General features: G+C 35.2%; 5 protein-coding genes across 14 annotated transcripts; 2 read left to right on the top strand and 3 right to left on the bottom strand.

Moving 5' to 3' along the window:
* Positions 1-11: 11 nt before the first annotated feature.
* LOC109599013 (protein tumorous imaginal discs, mitochondrial-like) lies at positions 12-3,013 on the bottom strand. Of its 2 annotated transcripts, XM_049970212.1 has the most exons (8): positions 2,794-3,013; positions 2,423-2,634; positions 2,110-2,361; positions 1,445-1,651; positions 1,104-1,391; positions 838-1,051; positions 376-493; positions 159-297 (listed from the first exon to the last, which is right to left on the bottom strand). In XM_049970212.1, exons 1-7 carry the CDS (start codon positions 2,954-2,956, stop codon positions 384-386), a joined length of 1,446 nt encoding a protein of 481 aa, XP_049826169.1. In that variant the 5' UTR covers positions 2,957-3,013; the 3' UTR covers positions 159-297; positions 376-383. The 2 variants fall into 2 exon arrangements, with proteins under 2 accessions (XP_019870500.2, XP_049826169.1); XM_020014941.2 differs by lacking the exon at positions 376-493 and having other exon boundaries at positions 12-297; positions 2,794-3,012.
* Positions 3,014-3,432: 419 nt separating this feature from the next.
* On the top strand, positions 3,433-5,386 carry LOC109598994 (ubiquitin-fold modifier 1). Of its 2 annotated transcripts, XM_020014905.2 has the most exons (4): positions 3,481-3,638; positions 3,697-3,753; positions 5,068-5,198; positions 5,256-5,386. In XM_020014905.2, exons 1-4 carry the CDS (start codon positions 3,631-3,633, stop codon positions 5,321-5,323), a joined length of 264 nt encoding a protein of 87 aa, XP_019870464.1. In that variant the 5' UTR covers positions 3,481-3,630; the 3' UTR covers positions 5,324-5,386. The 2 variants fall into 2 exon arrangements, with proteins under 2 accessions (XP_019870463.2, XP_019870464.1); XM_020014904.2 differs by lacking the exons at positions 5,068-5,198; positions 5,256-5,386 and adding an exon at positions 3,832-5,008 and having other exon boundaries at positions 3,433-3,638.
* Positions 5,387-5,451: 65 nt separating this feature from the next.
* Positions 5,452-13,560, bottom strand: LOC109599007 (coronin-7). 2 transcript variants are annotated; one of them, XM_020014924.2, is made up of 12 exons: positions 13,424-13,560; positions 12,958-13,344; positions 10,408-11,265; positions 10,081-10,350; positions 9,809-9,970; positions 8,720-9,344; positions 8,550-8,663; positions 8,168-8,488; positions 7,500-8,113; positions 7,311-7,446; positions 7,111-7,256; positions 5,452-6,587 (listed from the first exon to the last, which is right to left on the bottom strand). In XM_020014924.2, exons 2-12 carry the CDS (start codon positions 13,300-13,302, stop codon positions 6,495-6,497), a joined length of 3,684 nt encoding a protein of 1,227 aa, XP_019870483.1. In that variant the 5' UTR covers positions 13,303-13,344; positions 13,424-13,560; the 3' UTR covers positions 5,452-6,494. The 2 variants fall into 2 exon arrangements, with proteins under 2 accessions (XP_019870483.1, XP_049826168.1); XM_049970211.1 differs by lacking the exon at positions 9,809-9,970.
* Positions 13,561-14,174: 614 nt separating this feature from the next.
* Positions 14,175-17,047, bottom strand: LOC109598995 (nuclear transcription factor Y subunit alpha). Of its 4 annotated transcripts, none has more exons than XM_020014906.2 (5): positions 16,936-17,047; positions 15,548-15,900; positions 15,301-15,494; positions 14,549-14,911; positions 14,175-14,491 (listed from the first exon to the last, which is right to left on the bottom strand). In XM_020014906.2, the coding sequence occupies exons 2-5, from the start codon at positions 15,894-15,896 to the stop codon at positions 14,435-14,437; spliced, it is 963 nt and encodes a 320-aa protein (XP_019870465.1). In that variant the 5' UTR covers positions 15,897-15,900; positions 16,936-17,047; the 3' UTR covers positions 14,175-14,434. The 4 variants fall into 4 exon arrangements, with proteins under 4 accessions (XP_019870465.1, XP_049825499.1, XP_019870466.1 ...); XM_049969542.1 differs by having other exon boundaries at positions 15,319-15,494; XM_020014907.2 differs by lacking the exon at positions 16,936-17,047 and adding an exon at positions 16,638-16,874.
* A 218-nt stretch (positions 17,048-17,265) lies between these two features.
* Positions 17,266-20,810, top strand: LOC109598999 (protein FAM151A). 4 transcript variants are annotated; one of them, XM_020014914.2, is made up of 4 exons: positions 17,266-17,354; positions 19,795-19,905; positions 19,958-20,196; positions 20,253-20,810. In XM_020014914.2, exons 2-4 carry the CDS (start codon positions 19,812-19,814, stop codon positions 20,724-20,726), a joined length of 807 nt encoding a protein of 268 aa, XP_019870473.2. In that variant the 5' UTR covers positions 17,266-17,354; positions 19,795-19,811; the 3' UTR covers positions 20,727-20,810. The 4 variants fall into 4 exon arrangements, with proteins under 4 accessions (XP_019870473.2, XP_019870471.2, XP_019870472.2 ...); XM_020014912.2 differs by lacking the exon at positions 17,266-17,354 and adding an exon at positions 18,671-18,784; XM_020014913.2 differs by lacking the exon at positions 17,266-17,354 and adding an exon at positions 19,146-19,267.
* Positions 20,811-22,698: the final 1,888 nt, after the last annotated feature.

Raw genomic sequence — 22,698 nt, 5'->3', positions numbered from 1 at the left:
TAAAAGAATAATAACTTTATTCGGTTATTTTATTTGAATTCAGAGAAAAATAAAACAACTCTTATCTACATTTTTTATAACAAATAAAATATAAAAACTAAAACAACTATACAGCAAAATTTGATTAACCAATGGAATTTCTTCAATTTTTCTGTTTCATTTCTGTTTCATGTTCTGTATCACTCATCTCATCATCTTTCTTGCCCTTATTTGCCTTATTGTCTACATTTTTCCTACCTTCCAATACTAGTTTGATTGCCTTTAACAGTTCCCCCTCTGTTATACTTATCTTATTACCTATAAAGAAAAAAAAACAATCAAACTAATAAACAATTTATTCACAATAAGTCTTATAAAAACGTCATGCTAACGTACTTTAGTGCTTAACCAAACAATGCGTTTTTTATTTTAGATAATAGTCCAACTTTTTCCTCAGAATGTTTCGATTGGGCTTTTTCCTCGGAACCCGCGAACGGCATGTCCTCTTTTTGCCCTGCCAAATAACAAATCATGTAACCAAAATAGAAATTTCAAAACCCAGGAGAAACATTCACATTAATCTGGTGCACCAATTAAACTGGCTTTAATTTGTACAACAGTCCGTGATGGAATAAATGAAAAGCATGTGAACGAGACCAGTAATTTTTACTAATAATAAAAAACGGTGCACAATAAAGACGTATATTGAATATACCACATAAAAAATTTCTTGGTTCAACCATTATTCCACTTTTCTTCCAAGGGAGATTTAATTTCTCAAACGTTTCCATTGTTTTCCATCACCCTTACATCACTTAATTATCCGAAATCGTTTGAAAATAAATTTTTTGAACCTACCGTCATTTTTAAGCGTAATTCCTAAAATCGTGCCCGGCGTGTCCTTCTCCAGTTCAGCGTAGGCCTGCGCCAAAGCTTTTTGTTTCTCGTTCAGGTGCTTTGGTATCACTACTTTAAACGTAACGTAATGGTCCCCGTGCCCGTGACCATTTACTTTCTTCATGCCCTTACCACTTAATCTTATCCTTGTGTGAGATGAAGTTCCTGGCATAATCTGTAAATGTGTAACGTTGCATCACCACAAATTGGGGGTGTAAAAATGTTACCTGTAGGGTGTGGTCCTCATAGAGCCCCTGTATCCGGATGGTGCCTCCCAAAAGGGCTTGGGACACGGATATGTCGGCCTCGGTATGTACGTCAGCACCATCACGCTTGAAATAGTCGGACTTGTCGACGCGGAAGGTGACGAACAGTTCCTTGTTGCCCACCGACATCCTAACGGTCTGTCCGTCCTCTATACCCGCTGGCACCGGCACCGAAATCTTTTTTCTTTGCACCGTCTGACCCTTGCCGGCACATTCAGTACACTTGTGCTTTATATACATCCTCGAACCCTGCAGGGAACGTTTACATGTTTCAACTGTATGGTAGGTAGGAGGTGTCTTACCTGACAGTAGCGGCAGGTGGAGCGCATGATGAACGGCCCTCTGGTTACGCTCTCCATTCCGGTGCCGTTGCAGAAGTTGCAACGGGTCGCGTTCGTTCCGGGCTCGCACCGCGAGCCCCTACATTTCGGACAGTTGTCCACCACGTTGATGTTGATGTCTTTATTCGTGCCGCGAGCTGCCTGACTGAATGTCACCCGTAAAACAACCTGAATAAAACAACATTCAATGTATGGAATTCTACAAATTGTTTTGCACAGAAAATTATTGTCAATCATTAATAAGACGTTAGTACAAAGGTACAAAAATTATAAATAAATTATAAGTAAAAAGAATTAAAAATCACAATGGTAATTTATAAAAAATATGTAATAACATAATCAAAGAGGATTTTATAAACTACAAAAAGATATCAAAAAATGTAGAAATAAAAAATTAAACTATTATTGTTAATAAAATGAAATTTGAAATTGTTGAAATTATAAGATTTAAGCAAACAGTGTTTGCATAATGTATTGAAAGTTTACAAAAATATGACTGATTGATTAAATCAATATAATTTAGTAATTAGAATTTCTTACATAATATAAACAACAACCTTTATCAGAATTATTGCAAATAACAAATATTGTGTTACAATATTAATATTTCATTGATAAATATTTACCTCTTGAGCCTCTCCAAACCCATAGTTGGATTCAGAGAAGTCCTCAAATGGAGACTTGTTGCCAAATCCAGCTTCCCCAAAAATCTTCCTGAACAATTCCTCAGGATCAATGGTTGACTGATACTCCCAAGACTGACTGAAGCCCTGCGGTCCGTGGGGCCCAGGACCTGGTCCCGCACCCATTCCGCCCATCTGCTCTGCTGTTGAGCCCCAGGTGTCATATTGTTTGCGTTTGGAGTCATCCCCCAAAATCTATATGTGCAAGAAATGCGTTAGCATAAAGGATTTAGTTTGTATGTATGTGGTATATTACTTCATAGGCTTCTGAGACTTCCTGGAACTTTTTCTGGGCTTCGGGCTCTTTGTTTACATCAGGATGGTACTTTTTGGCTAATTTGTAGTATGCTTTTTTGATGTCGGACGTCGACGAATTTCTGCTGACCCCCAATATGTCGTAGTAATCCTTCCGTGCGGCGTTCACTGCGTTCGTAAAATGGAAACTCCTTTTATCTACGTTGGTGACTTCTGCAAACGAAACATTAAGGTTATGCGCAATAAAATCGATTGTCACCAATCACCGAAACGTTGAACCACCCCGTCAGCTCGCACAACGTACTTTACAACAAGTCGGCACAAAGTACACGTAATTTTTATTGAACATAAATGATGTAACTCAGAACTTACTACTTTGGATGCGGTTAGTTATGTGAACGTTGACGACTCCGATGCTGTTGCACTGAACGCACTGGTGCAGGAATCGGGACGGCGTTTTGCCGACCTGCGATGACACGAACACGTTCAGGTTCTTCGTACTTAACAGTCCAATTAAATTTCTTGCAGTAGCCATTTTTTGCGTGCCGAAAAGGGCCGGTCCCACGTGCGCCAAGTTTGACAGTCACTGGTCACATGTCAAGTCGCTCCATCTGTACAATGTTCTTAAGATTATTCATAAAAATTTAAACAAACTCTTATTTAAATTTATTTATATCAATTTAGCAGTTTTGAAATTTATTCTATTATTTAAACTCTATAGTTTTAGCATATTTGAATAGGCAACATTATTTAATGAAAAAATAGAAGGTTTAATTTATAGTTTAATATTTATTCTTACAATTACAAAAGAGATGAAATGATTTGAAATTCAATTCAATTCTGTCAGTCATAAAGTTATGAACAAAAAGTAAATAATTCTGACTCTCTGACTTCTGACTGAATTTTACTGGTATATATGCAACTCACATTGCATATTTATAATATACTTTTAAATGTATATTAACATCTTATAATTGTACACACAATTAGTTAGTGAATGTACACGTTGACATTGAAACAACGAAACCATTAATAAGTAAAGTTGGAACGAGTTTGAAAACCACTGATTGTTGTTCCGATTGACAGTTCATGTGTTCGTGACTGACTGTCAGTCACAGTTATATTGATAAGTATTAAATAGAAACTGTTTTATTTTGTTTCTTACTCTCTAAAACTTTCGAAGCATACTATTAAATTATTTGTTAAATTATGGCAGCGTAAGTGTTTTCCCACATTTTTCCATAACCCTATTTCGCCAACATATGTTTTTTCCAGGTCTAAAGTTACTTTTAAAATCACACTAACTTCCGACCCGAAATTACCTTTCAAAGTGTAAGTATATTTAGATTTAATTGTGATGATTGTTGGTAGTTACTGTCAATATGACTGATTATTGTTTTTTGTTGGCAGATTGGTGGCATTTTGACGGTAGCTACCAATTGGGAAAATGAATGAAGACAGTGCAGGGGCTTTAAAACAAATCATTTCGACCGTCGACTCATTCATCCTAGTCTATGAGAACAAAGGGTTCCCTAAAAGTGCCTCACTGGAGGATGTTAAAAATGCTTTCAAACTGGGCAATTTCATAGAGAAAACAATTCTCAATTTCAAAGCAAAAAATTCTTTGCCACAATTCATGAACATATTAAACAAGTGTTGGGAAAATAATAATAGAACTAAAATGTACCCTGAAATATTTTTGGAAAAAGCTTGTGATAGTCTGTTAAAAAACTTTTTTCAATATCCTTATTTGCCTGAAAAAAATCTGGACATAGCTATAAGAATATACACAACTTTACACTCTAAAGAAAGATTGCAAAGTCTCATCAGTGAATTAATTTTACATCACAGTTCAGTAAAAGTATTAATGGACAGTTGTGGGGATTCACCTGAAAGAGAATATCATGTCTTGTTGGGCAGACTGTTAAGCTTCTGTGAAAGCAGTAAAGGCAATGAATTAAATGATGAAATAAACAAATTTTTATCAATATCAATGGTGGAGGAATTTCTATATTTATTGCTTGGAATTTTATCATTAACAGATTTAAGTGTAAGTCAAAAACATGTTCAAAAACAAATATTAGAGTGTTTAGTTCAAAAAATGTTAGACAGAAGCATCCTTTCTAAAAGCTTCTGGATTACTTTGTGTAAAATTATAGACAGAAGTGTAATATCAAAAGCTTGTGACAATCATAGAGAATTTTTAAATTCTTTACTAAATTTCCTAATATTTTTGGGCTCCACTATGGATAAAAATGAAGAAAATGTATGGACACCAAACACTACCATGAGTTATTGTCCAGAAATTGGTTTTCACGATATACTGCAAATTTTTAAGTTGATTTGCAAAGAAAATTCAGATTTAAATTATTATGTAGTCAACAGATTGTATGAGGCAAAAGACAACACTGAATGTATATTGTGGGATGAAATTAGGTTACTTTTAACAAACTGAAGATTTTAAGAATCCACTGTTTTATATAACTTTATTCGCATGTTTATTAATTATTTATATTAAGATTATTGAATGATTCCATATTTTATTGTATTATTTTTTTACATTTTATATTAAAACATTATAAGTTATTTGTGTTTCTTTCTATATTTACTGTAGCATAAATAAATATCAATCCCATTTGTTCATAGTTTAAGTGTGCCTGAAGCAACACCGTTTACGGCAGTCTTAAAATTCGCCGCTGAAGAATTCAAAGTACCTCCAGCAACTTCAGCAATTATTACTGATGATGGAATCGGAATTAACCCCCAACAAACAGCAGGTACTTTTTAATTATTTCGTAATTAAAAAGATTTTCTAACTTTTGTTTGTTTTTCAGGAACGGTATTTTTGAAACACGGCTCAGAACTGAGGTTGATACCTAGAGACAGAGTAGGATCAGTTTGATTATTATATTAATTCCATTTAATTTTATTACAATTTATATTAAAACTCATTATTAAAAGTTTATTTCTGTTATCCCCTTACTTACCATAAAAATGTAATTAATTTGTTGGCCTATAATAAAACAACTTTTTAGAAATAATTTAATACATTTTATTATGGTTAATACATATGGCTTACACTATGTCACAACACTAATACAAATAATATAAATACACATATAAAATAAATTATTAAAAAAGTAATACCATTGTCATATAGCACTTAAATGACTAAAAATATATCAAAATACATATTCAGTAAAAACGGATTGTTTTGAGCGATCACTTAAAGTTCTGGATAAAAATGAGCATGATGTTTTGGTCAGCTTGTTTTTGGCACAAAATCAAAAACAAAAATATGGCAAAAAAACACCAACTATAAACTCAAGAAAAAAATGTCATGGAAATGGGCAGTGTTCTAAGAAATTTTGGAATGTTTTGTAAATTATACCAATTCGCTAGAGTATTTAGAGATCACATATCAAGATTATTTATTTAAAGCGATTAAACCTGACTAGACGTCAAAACACAAATGTATACCTATTTTTTAACTAACCGAAAATGTTTTTACTTAATAATGTAAGATATTTTAAGAGCAATGCATCTATGAAACGGGACAAGTGGTAAAAATTTCAATATTGCACGAAACATGTAATTGAACCTACTAGAAATAAAATAAAGCCGCACTATATATTTATTTTTACGCGTCTCTTTCATAGGCGCATTGTTTTAAACATGGCACTCATTCAATACTGCAATTATTATGATGAGATGAATGAGCATGAAACGTTGCAAAACACGTAAAAATTAGGTACAATATCACTGGATAATAATTATGGCTACCTAAAATGCTTTCTCATTAAAAATGGCATCTTATTCCCTAAATGGATAAAAAATGGTGGAAAGTTTATTGATATAAAAATAAATTGATAAAAAGCTTAGAAGAGTATAAATGCATTTTATATGTACTTAACCCTAGTGGTTTTATGAACCGTAGTTAATAAAAAAAATCATAAGTGTATAAGGCGGGTTTTTAAAATTACGGGATGTTATGTTTTTTTTGTTTGTTTCTTCATATTTTGTTACTTAACTTTACCCTAAAGTGTTGCGTTTGCAACTCCCTGATCGACTCTTCAATCGTTCCACTCTTTTTCGTCTACACCTTCCATTTCGTCTTGCTCTAACTTTAAGTTGATTTCTAACTTATTACTGACTGACCTCTGAATCTAGAAGTAAATTAAAAAACGTCTGCAAGTTTCAACAACAGAGAGGAAAAGCAGGAGAAAAGGTACCAACGGAATTTAGCTATTTACAAAGCGAATATGTAAATCGAAACACTCAATTAAACATTAATTAATTAATATGACTAGTATAATAAAATTAATTTACACCCCGATCTTACTAATAACCGGTAAATGGAAGAATTGAGGATTCAATATGTGTATTATATTTAATTAGTTTAAGCACAGACTAGTATAAAAGCTTTAGTGGTATTAATGTATGAGATGAAACAATTTTGGTAAAAAACGCATGATTCAAAATGATATGATGTAAAATTTAGCCCTATCAACTAATTTTAAATTTAGCAGCCACACCACCATGAAGACACAGTGCTTAACTATACATATCCACAAAACATGAATATTTTATTATACTTATATCAACTGGACAGACATGCACAGGATCAATTTTGAAAAAGTGAGGTAATCTATCTCTGTAAGCATTTGTGTATCAAGTTCAGGCGCTTACCTCTTCCTGTTTGCTCTTCGTTTGAGTCGCCAGGTCGGCGTTCCAGCCCAGCCTGTTGTACGGCTGATTTGAACCGATGAACGGGGTCGACGCCGACTTGTTGATGGTTCTTTCGCCGGATCCCGCCTGTCCCTGAGACTCACTCACTGTAAATATAAAAATTTTTATTTATTTTTATATTGGTTGTGTTTTTTACGTACAATTATCCATTCCTTCGGGTTTTAGACTGATTCTCAATGGCAATTTGTCCTTTCCAGCGAACCATTCAGTGCTGGTCATGGTGGGTTGCCATGTCACTCTTGTGGGTGGGAATAAGTCGTCTTGGAATAAATCAGTCTGCAAATAAAACTTGTTAGAAATCTTAATTACTCCATTATTGTGAGTTTTACCTTTATTCTGGGAACGGTGAAGGAAAGCGGTTCAATGGTGTTATTGGTGAGTCTTAACGCCTTGGCGAACTCAACGTTAGACACGTCGCACACGTTTTTGCTGAGGAACGACAAACCCTGATGCAAAGAGTTACATCTGTGATGGCTAAGCGGACAAATGTACGGAGCCTCCTCCGTAATCTCGAAGGCATAGATGGTAGAGTCGCCTTTTCCCGTGACAAACAATGTAGAACTGTCGTCGTCGTAGAACGGTATTAAAATCGCCGGCGAGACGTCCAGTCCGACGGTGTTCAACGAAGACAAGTCACTGGCCTTGTACGCCGTGATCTGTCTCTCGGAAACCTTATCGAAGCCCATCGTGACGATGAAATTGCCGTCCAGAGCCCAAACGATGCGTGCGCCTCTGTTGCCCACGGGGCCCTTGCCCTCTTTTATGGGGGCGTCGCTGGCACGCGGTTTGTAGATACGGATCTTGGTGTCTTTGCTCACAGTGGCGCAGTACTGGCCGCACGGTGACCACGCGAAGCTGAACATCTGATCTGTATGGCCGGTGAGCACGATCTTCTCCGACAAGGTTGCCAGGTCCCAGATCTTTATTGTCATGTCGTACGAACCTATGAATAAAATCAAATATAGTAGGTCTCATTGAGTGTGCTACATCAATTTACCAGTGGCAAATACATCCTTGGCAGTGGGATGGAATTTAACGAAATAAATCTTGTCCGAGTGGGCGCTAATCACACTCTCTGGTTCGTTGGTTGGTTCCATCAAACCATCCTCTGGTATCCTCCAGAGTTTGACGACGCCGTCGTCGCAAGCGACGGCCAGGCGTTCATTGTCGAACGGATCCCAGGCGAAGTCCATTATATTGTTGCCATGAACCAATGCGGGAATTACGCCGTCCGGCAGCTTACCCGTCTTGCTCAGCTCAAAAATAGCAATTTTACCTCCAGGGCCACTTAATGGTACTGCCACCCTTTTAGGGTTAGCTACAAAATTAAAGAAATTATAATTTATCTTAATTAGTTCAGGTTTTTGATGTGTAATTACCATGAAAACCGTCACATTCTCCGGATATTTGGCGACTCAAATTGCGTATGTTCTCGATGTGCTGTGACTTATGAGCCGGAGTGCCCTTTAAGTGACGGAACTTGGAGACACGCCCTGAAAGAAGTTCATGATCAATGTCTTACAAATAATAAACATCACCGTCAACTTACCGAATACTGTAGAGGTTCTCTTGGGGGTAGGAACAGCTTCGCTCTTGCGCATAGCCTGTGGATCCAACGATTGTTGCTTAGGAATCGGCACACTCTTCCTGTTGTTCTCGTCTTTGACCTCCTCAGCGCTCTTCCTGTTTTTCAAGGAATCCTTCCTCCTCAACATAACTGGAGAACTGCCCGGCTTCTCCGGCACAACGCTCGGCGTCTCCTGCACCGACATCGATCTACTCTCGTACATCTTTCGCCTCTCGGCGATGCTGCTGCGCTGCAGCGACGCCCTTTCGAAATTCGTTTGGTCGGTGACGTCGAACGAGTCCTCCGGCTCTTCCTTCGAGCTACCACGCACCTCGAACATTTTTCTGCGTTCGGCAGTGCTCGGCGTTTTCGGAATATAACCCGAGTCGGAGTTTGTCTCCTCCTCGCCCGAGGAACCGGATTTTCCGTTCTCCGCTTCCGCTTTCGCTTCGATGTCGCTGGTGGGGGACTTTTCCTTTTCCTGCGAGTCAAAATCTGGTGACTTTTGTTCGTACACTCCGTTGCTGCCCGGCACTGCGGGGACGGCGAACTTGAAGTCGGTGGTGCCCAAATTGGGAGGCGTGAACGGTTTTGGACCCAAACGTGGCTGTAAAAGATAACATCGAATTACGTCTATTGTTTGTGACTTAGGCATAAAGGCTACCTTTAAAACCTACATAAACGGAACATACATAAAACACAGCAGGTCGAATGTTACGTAAAATCACTACATAAATGACTTATGTAATTGAGTTTTACATCTCCCCTTAACAATTTTAAACAATTTTTCTGAGTAATTTTGCAGTTACCAAATAATTCAAGACGTGCGCATTAAAAAGTCTATTCAACATCAACAGAAAACCTATAAAAATATAAAATCAAAGCAAAATACAAAAACAAAACAGTTTACGTCATCACTGATGATTTTAATCCATTTTTCTGACGTGCACAACAAAAACTACCATAAAATAACCAAAAACACCAACAGAAAACCTATAGGTATATAAAACCAAAGCATAATGTAAAAAAAAAAACGTAAAAACAGTGCTCAATAGTGGTTCACTCAGTAACCTTGTATCCGCCCGCGATGGGCACGTTGGGGTTGACGGAAGTGACAACGGGGGCGCAGCTGTTGGTGCGTGGCCGGGCCACCGGCTTCGGCGCCACGTCCTCCATGGTCTCGCACACTGAACTGGTCCTGGAAGCTCGGGGTAAGGGTTTGGGGGGTACGTTCTGCAAACGACGCAACATAATGTGAACGAGGCCCTTGGTGTGGGTTAAAATCACAAGTGATATTCAAAGAGGAGTGCTGAAAATGGTAAAATTTTAAGAATTAATGTTACCTTTTCGTTTTCCTCCAGGTTTAGTTTGTTGGTTTCGGAGACGAGGTTCTCTGAGCTCTTCTTGTCAAACGTGCACTTCATTTTGTTGTCCTCGTTTTTGTGGTTGTCCTCTGAGGCGTGTTTCTCTTTCTCGATGTCCTTGATTATCGACCTCACCGGATGGAACTCGGGCTTTTCGATTGCCCCGGTTATTTTCGGTGCTGTATCCGATTTTTTCATCGTATTCTTCTCCTGTTCCTCCCTTAGTGCTGCCAAACTTCCCCTGTGAATCTGTTGGAAAGTTTACATAAATTGAATGAATGAATTTTGATTTTGACATTAACTTACAATTATGGGCTCCTTTCCCAGTTCCCTCTTAGACGGATCAAGACTCATTTTAGTTATAGTGGCGTTCTTGCCTTCAATCCACTGCTGAGCAGTCAGCTCTGTTTTATATCCAGGTGTGTCCGGATAAATATCCGCATGGAAATCCCTGTAAGTTTTCCTGGGAACCTGATAAGTGATTGGAATGACAGAACTGCTGGTCAACTGTAAAATTCTGTTGACTTCAGCGTTCATCACATCCAAGGCCCGCTTGGGCACCAAACAGGCACCCTTGGTTTGTTCGCCGGAATGTCGAATACCCTCGATCAGGAACGGCTCCTTGTCGGTCACCTCCATGTAACCAATAGTGGTGTCGCCTTTTCCCGCCAGGAAAAGCATCCCAGTATCCGGATCATACAAGGGAATCAAAATCCCCGTGGAACAGTCGAGCTCCAGCGACTTTTCCGCTTCGGAGAAGTTCCTCAAGTCCCTGATAATCACCTGCCTCAAACGTTGCGAATCGAAACCGGTGGTCAGGATTTTGTTCTGGTCGCCCAGCCAAACGACCCTCGAATCTTTGATGCTCTGGTGACTGTTCGCCGTTTTGGTGCACGCGTTCTCGATCCTCGGATCGAGGATGCGGACCTGTTTGTCTTTGCACGAGGTGGCGACCAGCGTACCATCTCGTTTCCAGCTCACCGACTGGATCACCTCGGTGTGGTCGGCGTTCGAGAACAATTCACGCTCGGAGATCAGGTCCCAGAGGGTGAAGGTAGTGTAGGAGGTGGAGTGCAGAAGGAAGTCGGCGCACGGGTGGAACCCGACCGTTTCGACGCGACGCTGTTTGTGCGAGAACGTGCATTCGGCGTTGCTCAACGATTCCTGTGAGGTTCGAATATTTCACGTAATATAAAAATGTGTATATTTAAAAACAAATTTTAGACTTAATAAAAATTGAATACTTTATTATATTCTTAGTTATCACGTTATTACAATATCAAATGATAATAATCAATAAACATTTAATGTTTATATAAATATTTGTATACATCCGCGACAATTTACTCATAATATTATATAAATATTCCGTTTATCTACAGGATAATTCACCTAATTTATTCATTCGAAGTTTAAAAAGAATGGAGAAAGATATTGATTTCAAATTTGGGAGTATTAATTGGCTCCGTATTGACTTTGGTTAACATGTATGCCAAAAATATAATAATTTTCAGAATCAAAATTGTTGGCTGTAAAGACATTTTAATTAAATTATCAATTTATCAAAATTTTTGGGAAAAAATTAATAACTCAAAACTATTGGATTTAGATTTAGGATATGGTATAGTCATTTTATTTATAATTATATGAAGACTTTAAAAATCTAAAAATATACAGGGTGTCCCATTGAAAATAACAAGGTTAATGTCACTTCCGGCGAAACCGGAAATGAAATTTTGTTAAAAATAAATTAAAAAAATAATATAAATCAAGTTAAAATTTATATAAAAATTTCAAATCATTACCTTTTTCTGTTCTCCATAAACTTCTAATGAATGAGTTAAATGAATCATCCTATATTAATGAGGAATTAGGAAAACCTTGTTTTATCCATTAAAACATTTTAAAAAAATTGCTTGAACAACTAAATAAATATTTATTTGAGATTATGAATTTCAGAGAATTCAATTGAAAGTTCATCTGTTTGTGAGGAATTATCTAATCAAATGTTTCTTATTCTATATTGGAATACAAGTTAAACATTGAGCAGTCAAAGTAATAAAATCAAATAAAAGCTAATTCTACCATATTCTATTAATGTAATACATGCAAAATTATTTTGTTCATGTCAATACTCCAACTCATAAATTATTTACTAAAATACAAGGAACAAATACAATTAAATTAATTATAATAGAGCATTAATCTGATTTAATTGGACACATGTAACTGATGTTTCATTCTATAGTAATTTATGTAATTACATTAACATAATTAATTTTTTTGTTTTTATTTCATTTCTGTAACAGAAATTACAACTAAACAATTTTTAAAAATAAATTATGATCTGTTCAATCATATTCGTTTTTTGGAATAATTAATATGTACACAATATTAGCTCATTTATTGCATGAAATAATAATTCAAAAATACTTTATTAAAACCTCTTTTTGATTATGATATAGAATTTGATTATAGAATAATCATGGAGTCTTATTGATTATAATTTTACTAAATCATTGTACTTATTTTTAAATAAAGAATTTTTTGATTGACATGCATTTGATATATACCAATGATAATAATATTTGATATTTGGATAATCACATATTGATTATTATATATATTTATATATATTTGCTAATATTCAACACTTAATAAATGTGAAATAAATGTATTATATTTGTAATAATTGTTAATATTTAATATTCAAATTAATGAAGCAATAAAAATGATCATATACATGTGATACATAATAAACATTGTTTATACAAAACAAACTGTAATTGTTACACACATACAATAAATTTATCCATAACTGTATTCACTTCCTGTGCCCAATATGAACTTCCTTACCTGCAATCCCTCAGGCGGAATATGCCAGATTTTAACTAAACAATCCTGAGATCCAGTGGCCAACAGCCCATCGTGGAATGGGGAGAACTCCATATCAGTCACAGTGTCCGAATGTGCATGCAACAAAGGCATAAGCTTGCTCTTCCTCCCACAATCATCAATGGGCAGTACTGCCAGGCTCGAACCTGCATGGTCCCAATTGAAGGCCATAAACCTGGCGGAGGCAGTGATGTTATTGCCATAAGTTTGGTACGACCCCACCGTAATATCCCTTATGTACGTCTCCGGTTTCGGGACGATAGGGGTGGCGTTTTTGTACTTCGAGGCTTTGAATCTCCAAGCCATCTTGTATTCGGCGTTTTGTTTACATAAAAGTACCGGTCCGGCCTGTAAATAAATAAACCACCTCACCATACAAACATCACACCCCAACGCAACAAAAGAATTCATTAATTCGTGTACTCACTTAATTGAACTGCTACAGTGCGATGCTGAGGTAAACGGCTGATCTGTTGGCGGTTTGCGACCGTACAGCTGTGCATTTAACGCGGAAACACTTTTAAAATACGCCCACCGCACTAATTTACACCCCTAAGCATCATCGGTGTGACAGCAATCTGAAAACAATCGGGACCGGCACCGAACGTTCCGTAATAAAGCATCCACGGTTTGTGTATAAATAATTGTGCTGGTTTGTAGTTGTTAACAAGAAGGCAAATTAACGGAATTCTAAAAGGATTTATGTGAAAATATATTAAAATACGCTGAGGTCAACGTTTTGTAGTGGTTATTGATTTGCGGAACGTGCTCAAAACAACGCGTGCAAAGTTGGTTGCATAACTGAAGGTAGTTTGATTTGTGATTATTCACAAGTTGATTAGCGCTTAGATACTTCTGCAGTTTGTTTATTAATTTTCATTTATGTGTAGTGTTTTTAGGAGTAAATAAGTATATTAATATTTATATAATAATGAACACCATGTATTTACTAATGTTATATTTAATACATACACATTGTATAACTATAAAATTTCGTAAAAAAGTACAGAAATATTCTGTTTATTATTAATATTTATCTATAAGATAAACCAGTTTATTAAAAATAGTTAACTCATATTAAAAGGCGTTAGTATTCATTTAATATTAAATATTAATATATTAATTAAAGGATTGTTTAACAAAAAATAAGAGTTCAAAAAGGATAAAATAAAACACAATTCACGTATAAAAAAGCGGGTAACACATCTCTTTACTCACATAAACATGTCCCATTCTACTTTGCAGATCGTCAGTCAGAAAATAACAACAAAATTGTACATTGTGTGCCAATTCCTTTAAAGAATTAATCATTACAAAAAGATATGTAGATACAGTGTAACAAAATAAGATACAAATATACAAAAGGTCTAATTTTAATATATACAGTATTTTCAACATTTCCTCATATAAATAAATAATAAATCGCAAAACTTAAAGACTAATTCCCCTCTATACTAAGTGGATCAGGCTTGATCATGTCTTGACTAATCACATTCTAAAAGAAAACAAAATTAATCAAACCTGCATGTAATGATCAATACTCTTGACAAACCTCTAGTACAATTGGTGAACCCATATCATACAATCCTATCGTCCTCTGCTGGACATCTTGCTGGGACTGTTGTTGCTGCTGCTGCCTCTCCATCTCTTCCCGTCTCTTCTTCACCGAACCAGAATGAAACCTTCCACCTTCACCACGTATTCTGTTCATGGCGTGTCGATGGCGGGATTCGTGGAGGTACTTCGGACGTTCCTTGGGTATTTTACCGTCCGCTTCGAGTTTCGCACGAGCTTGTCGGCGTTTCAGAATCCGCCTGTATTGCTTCGCGTTTACGTATAACGGTTCCTCTTCCAAAAATTCAGTACCAGGAATTGGCACTCTTTGGAACTGTGTTGTACTTGTTGTGGGTACCACCTGTAAATATTGTAAAACAGAATATTGATCGAAAGGTACACAATTTTTTATTTAATTATAAGTACAGCTAAAACTAAAATTAAGGTAATGCTTAAATTAGTCGGCACACAGCAATGTGATCACAAAAATCACGTTTTCAAATAAATGATGAAGTTACGTTAGACGTGATTTTTTAATGAGAAATTAGTGGTATTAAAGAAAAACACATACATTACCTATAAACTTGAGTTTCTGAGTACTCATTGAATTAAAACATGTTAATATTTTAATTCAATTGAACAACTAAGAGTGAAGAAACATAATCAACATATTGGTACAAGTTGTTGATGGTATGTTTCTTCGACACCCTTCAGTTTTACGGATAAAAAGTTAATGAATGGGTTACGTACATCGGTTGTGTTTCTCACCATGACTAAGTTTCCGTTAGCCATCGCAAGTTGGTTTGGTGTTGCCGTCGTGATGGTCTGTGGTACGACTGTTTGTGTGGTGGGTGACGAAACGGTCGGCTGGACCGCCGTGGAAGCCGTCGCCGTCGTCGGTGATGCTCCCGTTATTTGTACTAAGTTGCCGTTGATGTTCAAAACTAAAAAAACCAAACGTAAGCACCAAAACAACCAATTTAATGGAGGGTAGTACCTGTTGGTGTTCCCTGTTGGAGTCCCCCTTCAATCGCCACAGGCTGATAGATGAAGGTCTGACCGTCGACCGTCTGTACGATCTGGGCCTGTTGGGGCTGCTGCACAAGGACCTGGCCTTGTTGTAGACTGCTCACTGGCACAACCTGGATCTGTTGGAGGCCCTGGGCACCCGCCGCCGCAGCCACTTGGATCTGTCCGCCCTGTGGTACGGCGTGCACCATGATCTGTTGGCCGTTCGCGCCCTGTATCACCTGCCCGTTCATCTGCATCACCTGGACCTGCTGCGGGGCGACGCCCTGGATCGGCTGGATCACCACCTGGCCGTCGGACGTCGTTATTTGCTCCATTTGTCTTGGCAAAAAACATATTGTTAGAACGATAAATCAAAAAATGAAAAATGTCATATAGTACTATTAACCATTAAATGTACTGTTGTATTTTGTTTGAAGTTTGTTGAAGTGCAGGGCAACTAGATTTTGTATACAAGTATTTGTTTGAACTATAAAATATTAAATACTCTTTTTCCTCCAACTACACTAGTAGAAATATTCATTTTACTGTAAAATTCTATTTAATTTGGTTCTAAAACCTTTAATTTTTAGTTTTATCAAAGTATTACAAATTTGTCAATAACAGAAATAGTCATAATTTCAAAATATGTTGTAATTTGTTATGCAAAGAATACCAGAAAGATAAAATATTGTATTTACATACTATAAACATATTTTGTTGAGTAAATCAATGATAATAATTATGAATATAATCAACAAATATTGTTTAAAATGTTGACTAGAAGTCTCAACAATATTTACTAAAATTACAAATTATATTATACAATAAATATAGGAGAAAACATTTAATTAACCCGGTGTAAACAAACATTGTTTATACAGTAAATTAATAGTTAAGCTCCGTGCGTAACCTAACAAGGAAAACAAGATTTTAACACAGGAAATTGGTTGTGTACTAAGGAATTTTACGAGTAATAAGAACAAGTATTGATAAAAATACACTATAACCTTGAATTAAGTTAAAACGTATGACGTGTTTTGGAATCAAACGCACAAGATAAACATAAAAACGCTAACCATTAAACAAATTCGTCATGAAATAACCGTTGATCAAGACTAAACACCTTTAAATCACAGAAGGACCCAAGCACCGAGTACTATAACCAACAAATTTTATGCAACACGCAAACGGGACGAAGTAAAGTTGGCCCGAGTACTCGGCAACGTGAAAAATGTCGGAACAACAAGGCTCCTTTGTTCGCCATGACCGTGTCCGCACCGCAGAAACGTCGTGCTACGTGCGAAAAACGCCAAAGAAAATTGTATTTTGCCGGGACAAACCCCGACGAATATGTTTGATAATGTGTGAACTTACATTGGATATTTTAGTGAGTACTTTTCCAATGATTGGTCGACGGAATGTAGACCAATGGTCGCGGGCACTAGTCACAAGTCTGAATCTGTATTGGTGGCGTGCAACACCACTCCCTAACGAGCACACCACGGTCGATGTCCCGTCAGCTTATCGACGCCGCGCTAGCGAGAAAGCGCGGGAATCGCGCGGCCAATTACAAATGTAGAAAAGGAAAAGTCGATTATTGCGAACGGTGAACGGCCAACGGTCCGTTTGATTATTTTGGGAACGCGGAACCACGCCGATTTTCGATATGTGTTACATTGTTATCGCTTTCAAATCGTTTTTCATTGAAACTTTCGCTTTTGTTCGACACAAATGGCTATTTTGAAATGCTGAGTGATTTAATAAATATTTTGAAGATTACCAATAACTTTGTGGTAAGTATAATGAATTGGAAACTATTCTGAAACAAGTTTGTGAAGCTTTTTTTACGATTTTTACACTATTTTATAACTTTTTAGATTTGTATTTCGGCCACCTATTGACAAAAATATGAACTAAACTATGTACTTACAGTCTTCTTTGTGTGACCTTGAAGTTTCTTTAAATACAAATGTTATAATATGTATGCCATAGATGTCACTAGTAAGAAATTAACGTAATACTGCTAAATTTGAATTTGAGTTTGTGACATATGATGCTTGAAACAATTACATGAGATAATCTTTCACAAATCTAAGCAACCCATGTATCATTTTTGTATTACCTAATAAATAGGTATATGTATTACCTAACTTATTTATTATGGAGAACTGAAAAATGTATTGATTTAAAATTTGTATACCATTTTTATTTAATTTTTATTTCACTTGAAATACTTTTCTAATTTATTTTGAACAAAATTTAAACTTGTGTCATAAACTTAGTTATTTTTAATGGGAGACCAAAAACTATTGAGTTTAGGTATAAGACATGGTACCTCCATTTTATTTGCAATTACATGTAGAATTTAAAAACCTACAAATATATAGGGTATTCCCCTAAAAAATTATTGGATTTATGTTTAAGATATTAGTCATTTTGTTTGCAATTATATGTAGAATTTAAAAATTCAAAAATATACGGGGTGTTTCACTGAAAATAACAAAGTTGATGTCTCTTCCAGCGAATGTGGAAATTAAATTTTGTTCAAAATAAATTAGAAAAATAATTCTAGTCAAGTTATAATTGTTATATCAATTTCGAATCAAAACCATTTTCCGTTCTCTATAAATTCTAATGATAAAGTTAGATGTATCACCTCGTATACTAATTTATGTATAAAGAAAAACTCTTTGGGTTATTTATATTTATTTGTTATTTAAAATGTGTGTTCAAATAAACCATTAAATTTATACGTTTTTTACTTATCTGTGTATTAAAATTATTGTTTTAAAATTCATATAAATATATTATATATTTATTTAGGTAAATTAAAGGTACTACTTACATCTTTTAAATTAATATAAATATGGAAGTCTGTTTTATTATTTTTAATTTCCCTTTCAATTAATGAAATATTAATAATTATATAATAAATTAAAACTCCACTGATGAAATACAATTATTTAGTCAAAATTTCGTACTTTTGATAAACTGATAAAATATATAAATGGTGAAATCTTAACGCGTAAATTTAACTGTAATTAATTTAATGAATAAATTCATCACGTTATTCGTTATTGAGAGCCACTGGTTTCAATTCGTAAAGTACTTTTGTTACGTATCGCATTAAGTCCATATTGTTTAAGATAATCCCAGGATTTTTTGTTCATTACTATGGACCAAAAAGATTTAATAGTTTTATTGTTCCTTTTGCCCTTTTTCGGTAAGTCCCTCATTGTTCGTACATTACATCCTCGTCTTCTCATTATTCTTATGTAGGTCAGTAAATTAATTACTTTCTTCCGCACGGCTCTAAACTTACCACGTCGCTTTTAACTTTTCCAAAGGCTGACAATAAAAATAATGGAACAAAACTTTTCTGATTAATTACCCCGATTACGTAACACTGAATTAGCGCAACCTTCGCACTTGGAACCACTATTAAAATTTGTTATAACGATAATTTTTAATTTATTTATTAATATATTAATATTCACGATTTATTTAAAAAATTAAACTTATATGTTATGCAACTCAGTCGACACATGTGTAAGTTTATTGCATATCAAATATATGTGTGCTTACTAATCAATTTATTAGTTCACGCTTTCTTCACGATTTTAGTGTTGTTTACTTATTTTTATACAATTTATAAGTAACGTTTGTGAATATTTTTGTAAAGTTTTATCAAGTCCTTAGAAGTCAGGTCCGTACTAGTGAATATACACAATGTATGATTTATAAGGGTCATTACTAGGAAAAGAAACATGTGTATTATATGTCATTAGTTTTTTAAAATAAACATAGAAAAGTAGTTAATTATTTTTAAGCAAATAACTGCTATTTTTGAAATTAGAATAATTATCAAAATTATTCTTTTGGCTTTTACATACTGAAACAAAATATGAACTATATTATATTTAGTCCTTATTTTATAATAAATAATAATAAAATAATTATAACAGGTAACTTTTATACAGTTTTATTTAAAAATATGTTAAGCATCTAATTTAAATAAATGGAAAAATTTATCAAATACCAAATATATATCTTATCTTTAAGTATTATTACTTAAAAATATTTTGTATCCCAACTAATAATTCGATGTTAGTTGGTCAAAATGTTGCATTTTAAAGTTTTTCTTTGTGTCCTATTTATAAGTGAGTGTCACAATAAATTACAAATCATTGGCATTAATTTAAGTATAGAGTTTACTTAAATTTAACATTTCAGTTACTTGTAATTCAGCAATGGCACAAGAGCCTCCTCAAAATCTCACCAAAATCACATGGGTTCATGCAGTTAACGACCAAGCTTATCTAGATTCGGTCTTGCAAGATGATAGTAAGTAATGTTAAATTTATTTAAATAATTAATTTGCACGCCTATAATTTAGATGCAGTCGATATGATAGAAGCGGACGTGGTTTTTGGTCACTTGATAAATCAAACCGAACAAATACCGGTCATGGGACACCCCCCTAACACCGTATCAGATTTATCACTGGAAAGTTTTCTATCGCAAGTGGATGCATTTAATAAAAAAGAAAATGTGACCGTCAAAGGTGTAAAGCTGGACTTTAAAAGCATACAAGCGTTCAAAAGTGCGGTGGAAAACGTCCAGAAATACGATAACGTATTTAATATGGCTTAGTCTCATTTTACGATGTTGTTTCATCGATTTGTTTGTAGGTGACTTATCCTTTGTGGATAAACGCTGATATAGTAAGTGGTCCAGTTCTCTCGCTCACAATACCGGTAGACGCCGACCAGTTTTTGCAAGCCTCCAACACCTTCCCGACTAAAACGGTGTTATCAATCGGCTGGACGACGAACTACGGAACCGGCGGCATCCCACCTAACATGACGTACGCCGCATACGACGAACACCAAATGAACAAAATGCTAGAGAAAATCATCACCAATAACGTGACGCATGAAATAACGTTTCCGGTACGAGCCGGAATTGTCGCCAACAGTCAGAAGCTGATCCAGGAACTGATGGACGTCGTTCCGAAATCAACGTTGACTATTTGGTCGAGCGCCGGCGATTATGTGGATGTGGAGAAGCTGAGACAATTAATTGCTGACGTGGGAGTAGATAAGATTTACGTCGATGTACCTGAGGAGCTTTTGGAGAAGCTTCATCTTGGAGACCTTCCCTAGTTACGTATTTAATTCAAGAGAAATTTGTTTTGTTGATGATGAAAATTGTTTTTTGTTGTTACAAAAATAAACTTATCAAAATGATATGTGGTATTTTATTTCCTTAACTTTGTTTTTTCCCACTTGATAAATCAAAGTGAACAAATACCGGTCATGGGACATCCCTGCATTTAATAAAAAGAAAACGTGACCGGCAAACTTTAAAAGCATACAAGCGTTCAAAAGTGCGGTGGTAAACGTCCATTTTTTTTTTTTTGGAACAAAGGGAACAAGACCAATCTAGGAAGATCGGAGATCTTTTGGAGAAGATTTATCTTGGAGACCTTCCCTAGTTACGTATTTAATTCACAAAGAATTTGTATTGTGTTGTTAAAAAAATAAACTTTCTTATATATAATGTCTCTTAGAACTGATATTAAAGATTTTGATGCCCGGTGAAGTGTGAGTGGACTTTAGATGTTGACCACCTACTAAGAAGCCAAACGATCAATTCAATAAAAATTTTGATAATGTAAGGTAACATGCCGGATTAGAAGCTCAAAGGAAGCTTCCAAATGTTCAAAACGCAATAACAAAGAAGCTTTTTCTCGTGGGATGAATTTATTTATAGAATGTTGACAAAAAATTATTGATTGTAATGTTTATTCCATTTCATTTTTTGTTGAATAAGAGTTGATGCAAAGAGAGTTTTGTTATTCTGTGTTACATTATATTCATCAATATGGTTAACCACCAGAAATTAAACCAATTGCTCTGAACAGAGGGTAAAATCACACTGACTTACACGTACAAATTTCAGAAAGACCTTTCATATTTATCGACAGATGGTAAATTATTGTGAATTAGTACACCCCCACTATTAATAAGGGATAGAATTACTGAACGCCCTTCTTGTAAACATGACACAGATTAGTAAATCAAAGGTACGGGAGCTGGCAAATTCCATACATTCTCCACAACAGTACTTTTACATTATTATACCTTTATTGTTCATTAACAATTATATCATTATTATTGATGGGATGTGGCAAACTAAAATTTTAATCGTTTAAAATTAATTATTATTCCGGAACACGTTTTGTCATATTTTACAGGGTGGTACTGAATATTCAAGTCATTGTTCATGCGTTATACAGCTATTCACAAAATCACGTTTTATTACAATTCGGAATGTTATTCATAAATAATATGCGAACATTAAAATAAGTTGATTTGGTGCATATAAATTGCTTTTAATTAATACCACCATCAACTAAGTATTAGTAGGAAGTATGTTCGGTGAAATATTACACCAATAAAAGTTTTGAGGGTGTCGTGTGAGTTCCGTGACACATTTTGAAATATTTTATGGCAACACACTTTAAACTTGGTACTATTAAACAAAATTATTCAACTTTATTACAGTTGAAAACGTAATATTTCACAATTCACGTCCTATATAATAAATATTACGGCAACAACGTGTAGGGACATTAAACAAAGTTTCAACAGAGACGATCTCCTCCTCGATTAAACATGAAAAACATTAATTAACAAGACAGATAGATATTCTCGGCAGTGTTAACGCAAAATGCAAATTAACGGCGTGTAGTTTTTTCCAGTGCATCGATTTCAATATTAACCTTTCCCAAATAAATGTCAATTAGGTAAACGAAAAGTGCAAACAACAATAAATCAGCGAGGAGCCATACCCAAAAGGTGAATATGGCAGATGCAGAATCGGAACGTGACAGCTTCTGTACGTTCGGTAATTAGTGGTGATTCACTGTTTCGTGAATCAGAGGCGTGCGTAGCGTTAATCCCATGGGAATGATGCAAAATTGTTCGGATTTGGCGCGCTATTGTTTTCAATTTACGGGTTAAATAACTCGGCCTCGACCTAATTTAGAAGTGTGGCTTTTATAGCTTCATTTGTTACAACTTAATCAAATACAAATCACTTTTTTATAAAATTAAAGTTATTTGATCAATA

The sequence above is a fragment of the Aethina tumida genome, chromosome 7 (genome assembly GCF_024364675.1).
Source record: "Aethina tumida isolate Nest 87 chromosome 7, icAetTumi1.1, whole genome shotgun sequence".
NCBI classification, from domain to species: domain Eukaryota; kingdom Metazoa; phylum Arthropoda; class Insecta; order Coleoptera; family Nitidulidae; genus Aethina; species Aethina tumida.
The sequence above is the reverse complement of the archived record's forward strand: the minus strand, read 5'-3'. Positions and strand labels throughout refer to the sequence as shown.